The sequence below is a fragment of the Rhinoderma darwinii genome, chromosome 1 (assembly GCF_050947455.1).
Source record: "Rhinoderma darwinii isolate aRhiDar2 chromosome 1, aRhiDar2.hap1, whole genome shotgun sequence".
Classification (NCBI taxonomy): Eukaryota; Metazoa; Chordata; class Amphibia; order Anura; family Rhinodermatidae; genus Rhinoderma; species Rhinoderma darwinii.
This window is the reverse complement of record NC_134687.1, coordinates 609,750,916-609,770,994: the sequence shown is the minus strand read 5'-3', so window position 1 is coordinate 609,770,994 and position 20,079 is coordinate 609,750,916. Positions and strand designations below refer to the sequence as shown.

Here is a 20,079-nt window from a genome sequence, read left to right as displayed (position 1 = left end):
ATAGAATTTAAGACAGCTGTATAAATATGTTTGCAATGAACTCCCCCTAGTGGCAGCAGAAATAGCCAGAATTTAATCATGATGTAACTCTATGGAAGTGTGAAAGGAGGCGGGCAATTTGTAGCTCTATATTTTGGAAAAGCAGAGCTCTGAACATTACAAAATATATATTATGAAGGTAGGATATGAACCTAAAAGGTAAAGTCAGCACTAAGGAAGAAAGTCAGATAGATGAGGTAACTAATATGCTTTCCAAATTTTTCATGTTGGGCTGTGTCTGTCAATGCAAAACTAAGATGAACACTTTAAGTAACTGTGTAAATACATTGCATTCATTATTTTGTACATAACCTTGTAAATTCTGTTGATTGCTACTGGGATCAGTCAACAGACTGTTGACAGACACACACCCTAAATAGCCAAGCTCCTATAATGCAACACTTTGTGATTTATTGAATTCTGGGAGATTTCCCTACAACAGATTACTGTACGGTGACTATTAAAAATACTATACTTCCCAGAATGCAATTCACCAGAGCAAGCAGGGAATGCTGGGAGATTTGAAGTCAGAAGCATGCAGGATTGTGAATGCAGCATTAGAGGACAATGGTACATATGACAAGGTCAGTACAACACTGAGGAGGATAGACAATTTTGAGCGGAGCTTGCTGCTCACAGAGCATGCAGTTAGTGGGTTAGAACTGGAGGGTGAAGACATGGGTGAGCAGGATCAGGTAAGTAGCTGGGTTAATGTAGTTAGGGGCAGTAGAAAGGGGTCAAAGACAAGGAAGGCCGATCCGGTTTCTGGCATTCCAAGCAAAATTGCCAGGTTGGGTGATGATGCGAGGGTGTCAGTCTCAGAAAAGGCAGCCCTAGTGGATACTGATCTCCCTAACAGCCGGGAGAACAGCCCAGCTAGTAGTCGGCGGGATAGTAATGCAGGCAAGCCAAGACAATTGATAGTTGTAGGGGATTCTATAATCAGGAAGACGGATAGAATAATTTGTCGCCAAGACCGCCTCAACCGAATGGTTTGCTGTCTCCCTGGTGCCAGGGTTCGGCATGTGGTGGAACGGGTGGACAAATTGCTGGGAGGGGCTGGTGATGATCCAGCTGTCGTGGTCCATGTCGGTACCAACGACAGAATAAATGGTAGGTGGAGGAGCCTTAAGAATAATTTTAAAGAACTAGGCTACAAGCTGAAGGGAAGGACCTCCAAGGTTGTATTCTCAGGAATACTGCCTGTGCCATGCGCATCACAGGAAAGACAGCGGGAGCTTAGGGAGTTAAATGCATGGCTGAAGTCTTGGTGTAGAGGAGAAGGATTTGGGTTCCTAGAGCACTGGGCTGACTTTTCATTGGGGTACAAACTGTATTCTGCAGATGATTTGCACCTAAATGGAAGGGGGTCCGCTATGCTGGGGGAGAGAATTCTAGCTGGGGTGGCGGAGTATTTAAACTAGGGCTGAGGAGGGAGGTCAATGTAGAAAAAAAAGGGGTAGCCAGGTTAGAGAGGGGTCAGACTATATTGGTGGGGGGAGAAACAGAATGTGGGGAGAGGACTAGACAACAAGATAAGGAGATCCTTTCGTTACAAAACATCAGTGTAAATAAAAAGGACCGATTAATTTTAAATCACATTTCTGATAATAAAAGTGAAAAACTGACAGGCAAGTTAAAGTGTATGTTCACAAATGCCAGAAGTCTAGCAAGCAAAATGGGGGAGCTGGAGGCCTTGATACTGGAAGAAAATATAGATATAGTTGGTGTTGCTGAAACATGGCTGGACTCTTCACATGACTGGGCTGTAAATCCACAGGGTTTTACACTTTTTCGTAAAGACAGGACAAATAGGAAAGGTGGTGGTGTATGTCTGTATGTGAGAAGTGATATGAAGGCGAGTGTGAAAGAGACAATAGTGGGTGAAGACTGTGAGGAGGTTGAAACCTTGTGGGTGGAACTAGAAAGGGAGGTAAACACTGAAAAAATTACTTTTGGTGTAATCTATAGACCCCCCAATATAACTGAGGAGATGGAAGGTCAGATATATAAACAGATGGAGCGGGCTGCACAGGCGGGTACTGTAGTGATAATGGGAGATTTTAATTTCCGGGATATTAATTGGTGTCATGGTTCGGCTTCAACTGCAAAGGGGAGACATTTCCTCAACCTGTTGCAGGAAAATTTTATGGGCCAGTTTGTGGAAGACCCGACTAGAGGTGAAGCTCTGTTGGATCTGGTCATTTCTAATAATGCAGATCTTGTTGGGAATGTCAATGTTCGTGAAAACCTCGGTAACAGTGATCATAATATAGTTACATTTTACCTATACTGTAAAAAACAAACGCAGGCTGGGAGGGCAAAAACATTTAATTTTAAGAAAGCCAATTTCCCCAGGATGAGGGCTGCAATTCAGGATATAGACTGGGAAGAACTAATGTCAAATAATGGAACAAATGATAAATGGGAGATTTTCAAATCTACTTTGAGTTATTATAGTGCAAAATTTATTCCTACAGGTAATAAGTATAAACGACTCAAATTAAACCCCACATGGCTTACACCTTCTGTGAAAGGGGCAATACATGACAAAAAAAGGGCATTTAAAAAATACAAATCTGAGGGTACAGCTGTAGCCTTTGTAAAATATAAAGAGCTTAATAAAATCTGTAAAAATGTAATAAAATTAGCAAAAATACAAAATGAAAGGCAGGTGGCCAAGGATAGTAAAACAAATCCTAAAAAATTCTTCAAGCATATAAATGCAAAAAAGCCAAGGTCTGAACATGAAGGACCCCTAGATAATGGTAATGGGGAGTTGATCACAGGGGATCAAGAGAAGGCAGAGTTACTAAATGGGTTCTTTAGCTCTGTATATACAACAGAAGAAAGAGCAGCTGATGTAGCCGGTGCCAGTGCTGTTAATATATCAGTTGATATACTGAATTGGATGAATGTAGAGATGGTCCAAGCTAAATTAAATAAAATAAATGTGCACAAGGCTCCGGGACCAGATGGGTTACACCCTAGAATTCTTAAAGAGCTTAGTTCAGTTATTTCTGTCCCCCTTTTCATAATATTCAGAGAATCTCTAGTGACTGGTATAGTGCCAAGGGACTGGCGCAGGGCAAATGTGGTGCCTATTTTCAAAAAGGGCTCTAGGTCTTCCCCGGGTAATTATAGACCAGTAAGCTTAACATCCATCGTGGGGAAAATGTTTGAGGGGCTATTGAGGGACTATATACAGGATTATGTGACAATAAATAGCATTATAAGTGACAGCCAGCACGGTTTTACTAAGGACAGAAGTTGTCAAACTAACCTAATCTGTTTTTATGAAGAGGTGAGCAGAAGTCTAGACAGAGGGGCCGCTGTAGATTTAGTGTTTTTGGACTTTGCAAAGGCATTTGACACTGTCCCCCATAGACGCCTAATGGGTAAATTAAGGACTATAGGTTTAGAAAATATAGTTTGTAATTGGATTGAGAATTGGCTCAAGGACCGTATCCAGAGAGTTGTGGTCAATGATTCCTACTCTGAATGGTCCCCGGTTATAAGTGGCGTACCCCAGGGTTCAGTGCTGGGACCACTATTATTCAACTTATTTATTAATGATATAGAGGAAGGGATTAATAGCACTATTTCTATTTTTGCAGATGACACCAAGCTATGTAATATAGTTCAGACTATGGAAGATGTTCATGAATTACAGGCAGATTTAAACAAACTAAGTGTTTGGGCGTCCACTTGGCAAATGAAGTTTAATGTAGATAAATGTAAAGTTATGCATCTGGGTACCAACAACCTGCATGCATCATATGTCCTAGGGGGCGCTACACTGGCGGATTCACTTGTTGAGAAGGATCTGGGTGTACTTGTAAATCATAAACTCAATAACAGCATGCAGTGTCAATCAGCTGCTTCAAAGGCCAGCAGGATATTGTGGTGTATTAAAAGAGGCATGGACTCGCGGGACAGGGATGTAATAATGCCACTTTACAAAGCATTAGTGAGGCCTCATCTAGAATATGCAGTTCAGTTCTGGGCTCCAGTTCATAGAAAGGATGCCCTGGAGTTGGAAAAAATACAAAGAAGAGCAACGAAGCTAATAAGGGGCATGGAGAATTTAAGTTATGAGGAAAGATTGAAAGAATTAAACCTATTTAGCCTTGAAAAAAGAAGACTAAGGGGGGACATGATTAACTTATATAAATATATTAATGGCACATACAAAAAATATGGTGAAATCCTGTTCCTTGTAAAACCCCCTCAAAAAACAAGGGGGCACTCCCTACGTCTGGAGAAAAAAAGGTTCAAGCTGCAGAGGCGACAAGGCTTCTTTACAGTGAGAACTGTGAATTTATGGAATAGCCTACCGCAGGAGCTGGTCATAGCAGGGACAGTAGATGGCTTTAAAAAAGGGTTAGATAATTTCCTAGAACAAAAAAATATTAGCTCCTATGTGTAGAAATTTTTCCTTCCCTTTTCCCTTCCCTTGGTTGAACTTGATGGACATGTGTCTTTTTTCAGCCGTACTAACTATGTAACTATGTAACTATAAGATATGTAATGTTCAAGAGGTAAGCCACGGTTAGGAAGACATGCCACTGCAGGGGAAATTTAGTATAACAAAGGAACATGTAAATACTGTGAAACTCCCCAGAAAACCCCCCTCCCCCATTAAGAGCGAATTTTCTCACCATTTTAGTTTTTGGAAGCTGTCCCTCTGTGAGCAGACTACCCCAAACCCGAACAAAGACCATTTTTTAAAGCACATTTTTCCAGTGGGATCCCTTTCGGAAAGACCACAAACTAAACTTAAATGCGCTGTAAATTATCTGGATGCGTGTACGCGCCTCATCGCATCACCGGACCAGAGAGAGCAGGAGGAGGAGACTCGCGTGGCACATCAGTGAAGAGAAGCTGCCAGCATCACACCGCACCGTTGGGGCAGAGAGAGCAGGAGGTGGAGCAATTCGGAGAGTCATAGGAAAGGAGGGGGGAAGCTGTAAGAGAAGTGGGGGTTGCAGCCTGATGCTACACTGAAGAGCCTACGGGATTGCCGAGCAAGGGAGCCTGCAAACTGCCACTGGGTGTGCCAAGGTTAGCAGTGAGGGTGGATATGAAAAGCTGAGCCTGACTGGGGTCTATGAATGAGGGGAGCCATGCTGGTGTACTGTACTCTAGGGATGAGTGGGGGGACTGGAAATAAGAGAGAGAGAGAGAGAGAGAGAGCGCAATGCCGTGGACTAAGAATGAGAGGGAGAGAAATTCTTGAGACTAGGAATGAGCGGAGAGACATGCTGGAGACTAGGAATGAGAGGAGAGTCATTCTGGGGATTAGGAATAAGGGGGGAGCCATGCTGTGGACTATGTATGAGATGGAGAGTCATGCTGGAGACTAGGAATGAGAGGAGAGCCATGCTGGAGACTAGGAATAAGAGGGGACCATGCTTGAGACTAAGAATGAGAGGGGAGCCATGCTCGAGACTAGAAATGAGAGGAGAGCCATGCTGGGGACTAGGAATAAGAGGGTACCATGCTGTGGATTAAGAATGAAAGGGAGGGTCATGCTGGGGGCTAGGAATAAGATGGAGAGCCATGCTGTGGACTAAGAACGAGAGGGGAGCCATGCTGGGGACTAGGAATAAGAGGGAGAGCCATGCTGGAGATTAGGAATGAGAGGGGAGCCATGCTGGAGATTAGGAATGAGAGGGAAGCCATGCTGGGGACTAATAATAAGAGTAATAATGAGAGGGCTGTTTATTTGTGTGCTGTACATGTTGGTTGACTGCATAACACACCTGTATTCTGTGTATTTTTTTCTTTATGAGGTTTTACTTGTATATAGAAGGCTAGAGGTGCTTCATAGAGGGGAGGGTCTTAAGCAAGGGATACCTCTCTATGGCGTCCATATACCCTAATAAGACATATGGACAGGGCTTGCCTTCATGAGACAACCCCTTTGAGCTACTACAGACGATGCTTTGTTTTCTGGCCCCGCACATTTAAAGCATTAAATAAAAGGCAGTGCTAGATGCACCCCTGGCGTTCACTGAGGTGATCAGGTAATGCTCTGAGCCTGTGACAGATATAGGATTAGCACTGAAAACATCGCCAGCTGAGCCCATATTTCTAACAGGTCTGACTAGGATTAAAGTTTAACACTGTAAACCGCAGCTGTGACAGAAGGACAAGAAAAGATCCAGCAGAGACTTATGGGATGGACACTTCTAATTGTCTCTCTCTTATGGTCTGTAAAATTTACCTGAGCCAAATTACAAAGGTAATATGGCTGATAGGACAAGCAAAGCGCAAAACACTCCATCATTTCAAGCCAGAGGAACCCTTGCTGCTTTGGTGGTTCTTTGGACTTCTTCTTTTCTGGCATAAGGCTGGGCAGAGAGCTGACCCACAATACTCTACCTCCCCAGTGCAACTTTTAACCCAAATCTCTCGGTCCCTCTTTGCATCTCAAATGTCCCTCTTCTGTTTGGGCTCTAACTGCATATTAACTATTTGGTGCTCAGTTTTCATATTCAGTATAAACTTTTGAGGAATATGGACCTGCATGAAAAATGTGTTCTTATCATAAACCATGAAGGGAACATTGACCTGAACATTTCATACTTTGTGTGTGGAGCCAGTACGAAGGAGTCCCTACTGTTCTGTATTATGGAGGCGTAGGCAATCCATGTGTCGCCATATGGTGCCTCTGTGGGGCTCTGTATACCCCTTAAGGGGTTGTACAGGATTAAAAAAAACATTGCTGCTTTCTACTAAAAACAGTGCAACACGTGTCCATGGGTTTTGGGTGGTATTGCAGGTCAGCTCCATTAACATAAATGGGGCTGGGCTGTAATTCCGGACACAACCAGCGACATGTGGCGCCGTTTTTGGAAGAAAGCAGCCTTGTTTTTCTAATCCTGTACAATCCCTTTAATAATAACTGTAATATGGAACATGCAAATATTTTTTTTTTATACAAAAAAAAATAATATTTAAGCATTCCGTTTGCACTGGTCATTTGCATTCTAGGAAGTTAACTTTTTACAAGCAGGCACTGCACTTATCTAATATAGGAAAAACAGCGAAGTTGTTAGACCTATCCCGCATTTAGACGTAACCGTATGTTCTTTTTAGCGGTGCCTTGTTCCTTCCCGCAAATGGACGTACAGTTACGTCCATTTAGTGGCATGGGCACAGGAGCTGTGCCCGCGCCATCTGCAGTGGGTGCCGACTGTAATATACAGCTGACATCCCGCTGAAATGGTCGGGATCGGAGTTACCTCTGGTCCTGCTTGAAATAATGATTTGGAATACAAAGTATACCAAAGCATTACATCAGCGATCAAAGGATCGCATTAAGTCCCCTAGTGGGGCTAAAAAATAAATTAAATAAAGTTTAATAAAGTTAAAGGAGTTGTTCAGACAGGGGAGGATTTTTCACGCAGGGCCTGCTGTCACTAAACCCATCAGTCCCGCTGACCTGATGGATTCAGGTCTCCGTTAAGGGTGTGTTTTCAATAACAACCAGCAGAATTATGAATGCAGCTCTGAAGTGTAATACAGGCCTTAACTCAAGATAAGTAATGTAATGCATTTACAAAGTTACTCAATGTTTGATGTAGAGTATATTTCTACATAAGGTATGTACATATACATGTATATGTGCACAGGAGTCTGATTGTTTGTAAAATCTGATAGTCTGGCAACTCAACAGTTCGAGCACAACAAATTATCAGAATTTGACCAAATTATGTAGATCCCTTTCAATTATTTTTTTTCTCCACCAAAATGAGATGTAATAAAGCAGGATCATTATTGACCCCGAGGACCATTCTTTGCCTTCTTTTCTGGCGACAGGAAACAGTGATTCCGATCAATCAGATATGAGGACTGTTCCGCGGGTGATTATCTTATGTATTAGATAAAGGTGGTAAACATGGCGGTAATCCTCAATTACTCAGCTGTAAAATGTGAGCGCATTAAATCATTCTACTACACTGAGCGATGCTACAAGGAAACCGGAGATGAGCGGGAAGCTTGTGATCAATAAACATACAATCCCTTGCTCGCATTAATTAGCTAAATATGTTTATTATGGTGTTAGGATGCAGGTAACGCTGCGCTGGTTACAGTCTAACCGCAGTTCTGAGATCAGAGGTAATATTAGAGTGCGGGGATCTGGAAAAAAAAAATCTAATGATCTTCTAATGGACAATTTACAGCCTATCTCCACTGCTGCGTACACACGGTATAAGGAGTCTAATATACCTTTGTGGAATCTTTAGCAATTTCTCTGCTGAGTGTATTCTAGGCGGTAGGGGAATTTATTTCATGTTGCCTAACAACCATTTACTTCCTGTCTGGGTGACCACCATGTAGCTACATAGATATACAACGGCTGCCAATCAAGGAGAGGAAAAATGAGACGATGACACAATAAGGGTACGTCCAGATGTAGATGATTTTCTGCAGAAAATTTCCGCAATAAATCCACTAACAGCCGCAGGGAAATCCACAGCGGCATAAATGCGCCAAATCATGCAGATTTGTCGGTGAAAAACACTATACTCCCCTCCCTGGCACTCCTATGGCAACGCTTTGTTCGGTCTCTGTACCCCTGGCTGTCAGCGATGACGTGTCGTCATATGTAACCGCTGCAACCTGTGATTGGCTGCAGCGGTCACGTGATTATCCCTGGAGGCCGGGTGTACGGCGGATACTAGGGAAGTATCGGGGAGGGGAGTATAAAGTATAGGGTTTATTTTATTTCAAACATATTTACTTTCTATACCAGCGATTTGGTTGCAGATCCATAGGTAATCCACAGCTAAACAATAGGATTTGATTGCGAATTTCTTAATTTCTTCTTCCCCAATTAATTCAATAGGGAAATTCTGCAACAAATCCGTGCACTTTCCGCAGCAGAAATGGACATAGTGTGGATTTAAACATCTGCGCCACAGGTCAATTTCTGTGCTGAAAATATTCGCAGAATGTGGATAAGATTTTCCGGACGGACACTCTGCAGTAGATCTGCTATGTGTCAATGTAGCCACAATCGAGCAGGTTCAGAATGAAAAACAAGCAAGATAAGGGGGAAAAGGGGCAGGAACAAGAAATGTCCAGACCAACGGAAATGTATCTAGTGTCCTGTAATAATGCCGAGTATCAATGCTCCTGTCACCATAGTGTGAACATTTATATCAGCAGAGAAGACCCTACTACAGGCAAGGGGTTTCATATGATGCTTTCAAAAGAATTGAGCATGGACCCTTCCCCCCCTCAATTAGCCAGAGTGTAGAACCACTGCAAAAAGGGGCTCTCGTTTTTGAAAGACTTTTCCATGGTTTACACGTCTGACCCATTTATTACAATGAACACCAAGTGATGCTGCAGGAGAAATGATCAGTCAGTGGCTGCTTCCCCAGTTGACTGGCAGGGGTCCAGCAGCAGACCCCTGCCCCAAAGTTGCCGGGGGAAGGGGCTGATGAACAGGGCTTGACCCTCTAAGAGCTTTTACTGATCATGGACATAACCACTCAGACTGGAAAAGTTTTAAGCAATGTAATGGATTGTATCCCTCACTTTTGCCTAAAATCAGGCAGATGTGTCACATGACCTGTATAAAAACTTAAAATTTGGGATCTGACCGATACTGGATTATTGATGAAAATTTACTTTAAAAGACGTGATTCGGTCAAAATGTTATTTGAGATGATCGCATTGGTGAAGTCTGTGATCTTAGAAAAGTACTGATTTCCAGAAGGCCCAAAACCCTTTTGGCACTGGTCAGAGATTCTTCCGATTTAGCCCTTATGGGCAATTTTAAGTAGCATGAGGACCACCCCTACCATGTGCTATTTATAATATTGGCATCTACCCACCAGGTGGGGCCTGGGTGTAAATGCTCCCTCTGTGCCCCCTGTTAAGTTAACCCGTGAACTATCCCCCTTACTATAAAGTAACTTTGCATTAAAAATATCCTATAATTTTAAGTACACAGCTCTTATGCCGACCTATGGGTAGTCCGATCCTGCAGCCATGTATCCTCCACTCTCCTCTGCGCCCCCTCTTCTTGCTTACAAAGATGGAAGAGAGTATGACTGCAGGATCAGACTACACATAGGGCTTCTTTGTAGTCAGTAACCATAGAGACGCATAGGATTGTATAGGAGCTGTATACATAAAACGGTAGTAGATTTTTTTAATCAAGGCTACGTATTTTCAGCAGGTTATAATTAAAGGGTATCTACCACGAGAGACGACTCCTCTAAAGTAATGTCATCTGCACTAAAAGTGCAGTCGTGAGTTGGAAAAAAAATCACGCACACACTATATACGAACCCAAGAAACCCATTAGTGAAAGTGCAATATACAAACCTGCCAGAAGGAGATATGGCTGTCTTTGTTAGAGTAGGTAGCGAGATAGCGTCCATCAGGGGCGAACGAAACCGACGTAATTGGTCCTTTATGGCCGTGAATATTCTGCAAAATAAACAGAGAAAGTAAAACATGTAGAAGAGTCCAACACCAAGGGAACAGAAACACAAAGAAATAGAATTTTTTTTTGTATGCAGGAGTTTTGTGGTAAACATCGCCTTCTTATTTCTCCCGGAGGCTTATTGTACATTATGAAAGCAGCAACTCCTTCCATGTACTACATGAAATATTAAGTAATAATGAAGACGATGCGGACTCCACCAGGCGGCGGCGGGCTGGGTGTTGCTGCGCCGCCTTGTGATGCTCTAGAAGTTTATGGCTTTGATTTGAAGTGTAAATATGTCCAGCTGCGCTCCCCTCAGATCAGACCATTGTCCAAAGGCTCCTTAATCCAGGAGGCTCTTGATCTTTAATGATTAGCAATGCCTCCGTGCCTGTGTTTTACACGGTTTCCTAAGCTGCTCTGCTACACCAAACGGCATAACTTATTGTGCTGCTTTGATAAAACTTTGCGACACGACATTCCATCTGTTGGAAGGGAGAAGCCGTTCCAGTGGATAATCATCTCATCAAATCCTCGCAGCCCGCACAAAGACCTCCCGCTACTGTCTCCTGACGCCAGCAAGCTTTCATATCAGTGGGCTGTGGACTAAACGCCATGTAGAGATGTAGCAGAGCCGAGTTATCATGTAATAGCTTTCTGTGCAGTCCTAATTAAACCTCCAGATGACGGATTGTGACATCACATAGTATTGTGCCAAATGATATACTCAGCTCTGCTACGCCTGTATAGCGCTATCCATTTAAGCTACTGTCTCCTGACGCCAGCAATATTAGTGTGCTGTGGACTAAACGCCATGTAGAAATGTATCAGAGAAATTATAATGTAGTAGATTTCTATACTAGTCCTAAGTAAACCTCCAGATAACGGATTGTGACTTAACCAGGTACTGTGCCATATGACATACTCCGCTTTCCTACACCTGTATAGTTCTCTCCATTTAAGCTACTGTCTTCTGACACCAGCAAGCTTTCATATCAGTGGGCTATGAACTAAACGTCATGTAGAGATGTAGCAGAGCCAAGTTATAGGTTTTTGTGCAGTCCCAAGTAAATCTCCAGATAACGGAGTGTGACAGCACAATGTATTGTGACAAATGACATACTCAGCTCACCTACACCTGTATAGTGCTCTCCATTAAAGATACTGCCTCCTGATGCCAGCAAGCTTTCATATCAGTGCTCTATGGACTAGGGTCCATGTAGATATGCAAGTTTGGGGCTGTGTTGCTTGTGAAGTATTTGGTGACTCTCTGAGTAGTAATGTAGGTTTTTGTGCAGTCCTATGTAAACCTCAAAAAATTAGATTGTGACTTCACCATATACTGTGCCAAATGACACACTCAGCTTCACTACACCAATATAGAGCTTACCATTTAAGCGAAGAGGAAAAAAATAAGACATGTTTGTTGGTATGAAGCCACAAAAAAACTATCCTGCCTTACTACAAAACATCACATTGTTAGTGTCCTCCCATAATTCCATGTTCTCTGGTACTCCCCTGTCTCAGCGCTGTTCATCCTGAGCCCCCTGATTCATCAATAGAATACCACAACTTCAGAAGTAACTTAACCCATAGGCTAAGCAGCAGGAGAGTGGATGAAGGTGGATGTAAATGCAGAAATATATGCCATTCAGGGGCTGTGGAAAGATGGATGACAACCTTCAAACAGCACTGTATACTTTGGAAATCCAGATTGAGATTAGAAATATGAGAAGTTGTCACAGCTCCGCCCCTCAATAACAGAACAGACATATACTCTTGCATACTGAAATGGTGCTTGAGATCTCTTAAAGGGAACCTACACTAATACATTTTGTGCTCCATTCTGGACTATGTAGGGCTGAGACGGTAATAAACCCCCAGCTAAAAGGTTGTCACAGGGAGCAGGCAGAGCTGCATCAAAGCCAGCAGTTGTATAGACACGTTTGCTTCTATTGATTTCTATGTAAGCCGGTTTGTCCTTACAGTTGCTTGCATGAACGTGGCTATACCATTATACATTACACAGTGTGAGCACTCTCCTCTGCTAGATTAGTGTAGAGGCCCCTTTAAATAATGGGTAATCCAACTTCTTCCAGTCAACTATGAAGCCATGCTATAAATTCGCCAGCCCGGTGATCTTAATGCTGGGGCTGACCATTGGGTTAGGGACTTGCCACCCGATCAGTGGTGTACAAAGAAGAGAGGGGGCCCCATAGTAAAGATCAAAATGGGCCTCGATTATGATGCCGGGTTATGCCTCCCTGAACAGAAGGTCCTGAGGTAAAAAAATCGACTCATGGAACGGCTGTGTTGGGGACAGCTGTTCCATGGGCCGATGTTCTAACATTTCAGTTCCTCGGGAGTGCGAGCCGTGCACAGGTTCTTACCACTATGTAGCAAAGTTGATGGGACCAACCAGTGCTGGGCCCTCCTCTCCAAGAGTCCCATAGCAGTCGCATGGTCCGCCTTGAGGGTATGTTTCCACTTGCTATGGATCACTATTGGTTCAATGGTCAGGCTCAGAGATTTTGTGATCTCAGCGATTTGCAGTGGGTGGCGGCTTTCAATCACAGATGACCCTCCCCCCAAGTGATCGCACGATCAGTGTGTCATAAATGTAGGATAAATATAGCTGCCAGCAATGCACATTTACAGTAAAAATTCTATTCGACCATCTGTTTCTGGGAAACGATCTGTAACTAGAAATAAAGGTGTACCACTCAGCTTTACCAGACCCCAGAATGGCAAATGTGCCTAGTACTGCAACGTCCTCCTCTTCAGTATTTTTGCGGGACTCTAGAAAAGCTGGGTGACGACCACTGTGGGAGCTATTATGGCAGCCATATTGTTTGACACCCAACTTCTCCATAAACCAATGAAACCGTTTCATAGATTTAAGGAGTAGAGGGATAATTTTACTTAGACTTCTTGTTCTTTCAGAACAGCGGCACGGATTTCTCCAATATAACTGTGGCTTCAGGGCCAGCGGCTCGAGTAATTCCCCATTGCACACGATCGCAGCTTTACAACGCGGGGGTCACGTGATTTCGGAGTCCGGGCTTCCAATGAGAGCTCAAAGTGACCTTGGCGAGCAGCGTATAGAAATACATTTATCACTGAAATGGCGTGCGTGCTGTCAGTCAATATCTGCCTCTCATTTGTTAGGAGGCCGTCCCGCTGTGATTCCCTCATTACAATTTGCTTTAACTTCCTGGGCAAATGACAACCACAAAACGAAGCCGCTTCTCTCCTGACCGGAGTTAATCTACACAGAAACGAGTGACAGCTGCAGCTAGCCAAGTGTTACTGGCCCCCACGCCATTAACCCCTTACAGACAGGTTCTGGGGCCACAACACAAAGCTGCCAATGAGTCACTATCTATATACTGTACCTGTGTGTATATATTTGTGTCCCTGACCGGTTCCCTGCATACATTGTAAAGACTCATTGGCCCACATTTACTAAGAAAATCCACAGGTCCTTACAGTACAATGCGTGTGGATGGGGTTTTGAAAAAGTGGAGTGGAAAAGATCCACGCGGAAATCACAGCGTGCTGCGGATTTTTAAACCTTTAGGTTAGAATGTGCATTAGACACAGGCAGATTTTGCCGCAGATTTGTGGTAATATCCATGACTGAAAAAGTCCACTATATGTGACTTACCCTAAGACTGGCGAATCTAGGGTTAGTATAAGCAAAGGAGGTAGTTGGAGTGATTTGCACCAAATTTCTTAAAAGGTGCACGCCTCTTAATAACTTTGGTGCGTTTTCACCTGATAGGAAATGAAATACATTTGTACCAAAATTTGCACAATTTTCACCTATTCTACAAAATAAATCTGGCCTAAATTACGAGAAGAAAGACAAAGGAAGGAAAGAAAAAAAGAACGAAAGACAAAAAGAAGGAGAGAAAAAAAGAAGGGAAGAAAGAGAGAGAAAGAAAAGACATGAGAACAATATAAGAATAGGTAGGGTGTATTTACATGAGTAGTTTTGCCGTGATATTAAAAAGCTGCGTTCACATCTGCGTCAGGGCTCCGTTCCAACATTCCGTCTGAGCTTTCCGACCAACGGAGCCCTGACTGACACAAACTGAAACCAAAGGTTTCCGTTTCCGTTGTGAAAGGGTTCCGTTGATTTGATTGGATGAATACGGGAAAGCTCAGACGGAACTTCGGGATGGAGCGCTGACGCAGATTTTAACGAAGCCTAAGCAAAAAACAGCAACAAAAACGTCTTATGTAAGGACACGCTTATATAAATACAGATAGAGAAGACACTTGAAAAAGGCCCCAGGAGTTTGAGCTGAAACATCGCACATATGAGAGAATAAAGAGAGATTTATGAGATAGAGAAATACGTACATATGAAAAAGATGGATAGATAGATATGAGATAAACAGACAGATAGATATACGAGATAGATAGATATGAGATAGATATGAGATAGATATGAGATAGATATGAGATAGATATGAGATAGATATGAGATAGATAGATAGATAGATAGATATGAGATAGATAGATAGATAGATAGATAGATAGATAGATAGATAGATAGATAGATAGATAGATATGAGATAGATAGATAGATAGATAGATAGATATGAGATAGATATGAGATAGATAGATAGATAGATAGATAGATAGATAGATAGATAGATAGATATAAATATTCCTGAAATTAATGAAAACAAACTAGGAGAAAACAGAGCGATACAAGTGGGTACAAAGCCGACCGCCAACCAATCCTCCAGCACAGAACCACAGCAGCACCACATAACACCACCAAGCAGGACCCAGGACACAAGCATCAGACAAGCCACCCGCAAGTCACAATGTCCTGATACTGTCCTAATAATTGACTCAAATGGCAAATACCTTAATTCACGGCGACTCTTCCCAGGAAAAAGGGTCAGTAAAATTCACTGTGAAGTTCACTGAAATGACAACTGAGTAAAAGGATATCTTTAATAGTAACTAGTTTAAAAACAGGGGTAACACACCACTGTGACATAAGCCCCACCGTGAAAATTAAAAAATGTATTAAACAGAAAAACACTGAGTTATTATGATACCTATATCTCTGTGTTTAAACGATATTTGAAGGAATCAGCATATACCCAGGGCACAACAGTAGTACAAGCCCTAATTGAAGCATAGATGGCCGTTGACATCGATACGTGCATCTTCCCGTGACGCACAGCGGAATATCCGCTGTTGAATACTAATATCGCTGGTGATGAGGCCAGAGTTACCAAGATACGGACCCCTGAGGATGAGTATCTGAAACGCGTAGGGTCGTTTTATGTCTATGGAATGTGTGCATTGGGGACAATTATATTGTGTTACACCCAGCGTTAGGAGATCCGATTTTGTTGGACACCTATGCTTCAATTAGGGCTTGTACTACTGTTGTACCCTGGGTATATGCTGATTCCTTCAAATATCGTTTAAACACAGAGATATAGGTATCATAATAACTCAGTGTTTTTCTGTTTAATACATTTTTTAATTTTCACGGTGGGGCTTATGTCACAGTGGTGTGTTACCCCTGTTTTTAAACTAGTTACTATTAAAGATATCCTTTTACTCAGTTGTCATTTCAGTGAACTTTATAATTAAATTTCTTTATATTGTGGGAGCACAATTAGATTTCTATCTAACTATACAGTGAAATTAAAATTCACTGTGCAACAATCCAACAAGTCACATCAGTCATCAATAACCCACATTTTACCAATCCAAACCATCTCATTATACACACGGGTACAAACAACCTCCAAGACCAGCAACAGCAGATTGCAGAACAACTGACCCAACTAGCAAAGACGGCACAACAAAAGTTCCCTGACAGTAAAATAATTATATCATCCGTGCTCCCAAGAAAAGATGTACCCAACGAGATCACCCAGGCCATCAACACAGAGCTGGCAGCGAACATCAGCTCAATGTCAAACATCAGCCTGGCACAACACCCCTCCATAGAGCAGCACCACCTGTATGATGACAAACACCTCAACAAACGAGGGGTCAGCCTTCTGGCCAAAGAACTGAAAGACATTGTGCTGAACAGACCCCCCAGACCTGGACCCCACACCAGCCAAAGCCAAAACATGGAGACATCACTAACAATGAAAAGACCTCAAACTCCACACACCTCACTACACCCAGGAGAAAAACCCCTTTACCCAAGGTCAGACCAACAGAGGCAAAAGCCATGGAGAAAACCCCCTGCCTCACACAGAGACACGCAGAGCAGAGACATGGAGGAAACCCCCTGCCTCACACAGAGACACACAGAGCAGAGACATGGAGGAAACCCCCTGCCTCACACAGAGACATGGAGGAAACCCCCTGCCTCACACAGAGACACGCAGAGCAGAGACATGGAGGAAACCCCCTGCCTCACACAGAGACACGCAGAGCAGAGACATGGAGGAAACACCCTGCCTCACACAGAGACACGCAGAGCAGAGACATGGAGGAAACCCCCTGCCTCACACAGAGACACGCAGAGCAGAGACATGGAGATGATAAAGACCCTGCTCAGCACTCTATGTAAAAAACTAATGTGACTGTACAACACGAGAATATCTACAACACATCCAACAGTCACATCTCCAGCCCGTCCTACACAGCGCCGCTCATTACAAGGTATATGGACACACAATGACGTCCTTTATAATCAGCAGCTGGAATATTCAAGGCCTCAACGCCTCAGCCTTTGGATGCAAAATTAACGATCCAGACTTCATCCAAAGACTGAAAAATATCGATATACAAATCCTCCTGGAAACATGGACTAGGACAGAGAATGAGTCCCTGGTGCCCACTGGATACAGGGAAATCTCTGTCCCCGCCCTGAAAAATAAACACATCAAGCAGGGTCGGTGTTCAGGAGGAATATTAGTCTGGTACAAGGAGGAGCTCCATGAGCAGATCAAAGCCGTGAAGCGAGGAGACAGCCACATCTGGATAAGAATAGGCAGCTCCATCCTCACCTCTCAGTCTGACATGTATCTCTGCGCAACGTACATCGCACCGCCAGAGTCCCCGTACTCCAACCCAGACAGCTTTGAGATTATACAAAGGGAAGCCGCCCATTTCCAGACCCTGGGCAGCGTTCTCATCTACGGAGACCTCAATGCAAGAACGGGGAGAGATAAAGACTACCTGACCAATGATGGAAATATCTTCATCTTTGGAGCAGAGGCCGACTGTCATAACTCCCTACAGAAAGAGAGAAACAGCTATGACAGCACCGTCAACAAAAGCGGGAAAAAACTACTGAATCTATGTCGAAGCTTAGGACTCCACATACTGAATGGCCGCACCAAGGGAGACTCTTTAGGAAGGTATACACTAAACTCCCATGTAGGCAGCAGTGTAGTAGACTATGCCATCACGGACATGGACCCCGCAAACATTGGCGCACTCATAGTCACTCCACAAACGCACCTGTCAGATCACAACCAATTACTTCTATACATCAAATCCACAACCAAACCATCTGCACAAAAACCACATCAAACCGGCCTCTTCAACCTGCCCCCATCTTATAAATGGTCCAAAACGTCAACTATAAAATATAAAGAGACAATGAACAGACCAGAAGTGCAGGAGATGCTTCACAACCTCTACAACAAGGTGTATGAGACAAGCCCAGGAGGGGTCAATCAGGCCGTAAATGACCTCAATAATATATTCTATACCATGGCAGAGAAGTCTGACCTGAAAAGATGTGACTACAAGAGGCCACAAGAAATACATCCTAACGGTTGGTTTGACCGTGAGTGCAAAGAAGTACGGAAGACCCTAAGAAATGCCTCAAATAAGAAGCACCGAGACCCAAACAACACCGGTCTGAAGGAGGCCTACAGCAACATACAGAGGCAATACAAGACCATCCTCCGAAAGAAAAAACAAAGGCACATCTCCACCAAACTTACCCAACTCCAAGACGCCCTCCATGACAACTCGTTCTGGGAATTATGGAAACACATGGGCAAAAATTGCAAGAAAAACAACCTTCATATTCAAAATGGCAACATCTGGCTCCAATATTTCAGGGACCTCTACAAAGATATCCCGAAAGAAGAACAAAGCCAAGAACAAAAACAAATAATATCAAAATTGAAGGCGATGGAGGAAACACTGAAAGATTCTCAAAACCCCCTGGATACACCAATAACACTGCAAGAAGTAACAGAGAGAACCTCAGACATAAGGTGTAAAAAATCCAGCGGCCTAGACAGAATCTCACCAGAAATGATAAAACACAGCCCGCCAGAAATACAGGCCGCAATAGTCAAACTATTTAATATAGTGCTGAGTGCCGGCTACTTCCCGCAAATCTGGAACCAAGGCCTTATAACACCAATCCACAAGAGTGGGGACAGGTACGACCCGGCCAACTACCGAGGGATATGTGTCAGCAGCAACCTGGGGAAACTGTTCAACAGCATCCTGAATAAGAGAATCCTCAGCTTCCTCACCCAGCACAATGTCCTCCACCAAAGCCAAGCTGGGTTCATGCCAAACCACCGCACCACTGACCACATCTACACCCTGCGCAGCCTCATCAAGAGCCACGTCCACAATACAAAGCATGGGAAGATTTACGCCTGTTTTGTGGACTTTAAGAAGGCCTTTGACTCAGTGTGGCACCCGGGCCTATTCCTGAAACTGCTGGAGAGCGGAATAGGAGGTAAAACCTATGACGTCATCAGAAGCTCCTACACAGAGAACAGATGCAGCGTGAAGGTGAACGGGAGAAGAACGGCCGATTTCCAGCAGAGCCGAGGAGTCAGACAAGGCTGCAGCCTCAGTCCAACGCTCTTCAACATCTACATCAATGAACTGGCCACAGCTCTGGAATCCTCCTCAGCACCAGGTCTCGCCCTCCATGACACCCAGGTGAAATTCCTGCTGTATGCAGATGACCTTCTGTTACTATCACCAACCGAGAAAGGTCTCCAAGACAACCTGCAAATCCTAGAAAAATTCAGCTCCACGTGGGCACTACCCATCAATGCCAAGAAAACCAACATCATGGTGTTCCAGAAGAGAAACTCAAAATCCCCCAGGCACCCGACCTTCACACTAAATAACGCCACAATCACAGCGACCGACAGGTACACTTACCTGGGCCTAGAAATCAACCAATCAGGAAGCTTTAAACAAGCCATAGAGATTCTGAAAGACAAGGCGTGCAAAACCTTCTATGCCATCAGACGAAAACTCTATCATCTCAAACCACCAGTGACGGTCTGGCTGAAAATCTTTGACTCCATCATCTCCCCAATCCTCCTGTATGCCAGTGAAGTCTGGGGTCCGGACACATACCCAGACTGGTCAAGGTGGGATTCCAGCCCAACAGAAATCTTCCACCTAGAATTCTGCAAACACCTTCTCCAAGTCCATCGGAGCACCTCAAATAGTGCCTGTCGGGCAGAACTGGGCAGATTCCCACTACACCTCACAATCCAGAAGAGGGCGCTATCATTCTGGGCCCATCTACACAGCAGCAGGCAAAGTTCCTATCACCATAAAGCCCTGTTACACCAAGGGGTCCCAGGTAA

General features: G+C 43.7%; 1 protein-coding gene across 3 annotated transcripts in view; it reads right to left on the bottom strand.

The window, feature by feature from the left end:
- WDR7 (WD repeat domain 7) overlaps positions 1-20,079 on the bottom strand; it is a 417,770-nt gene that overhangs the window by 11,602 nt on the left and 386,089 nt on the right. For all 3 annotated transcript variants that reach the window (XM_075841243.1, XM_075841247.1, XM_075841253.1), the window contains one exon: positions 10,390-10,494. In XM_075841243.1, the coding sequence (XP_075697358.1) occupies positions 10,390-10,494 (105 nt within the window). The remainder of the gene's footprint in view (positions 1-10,389; positions 10,495-20,079) is intronic.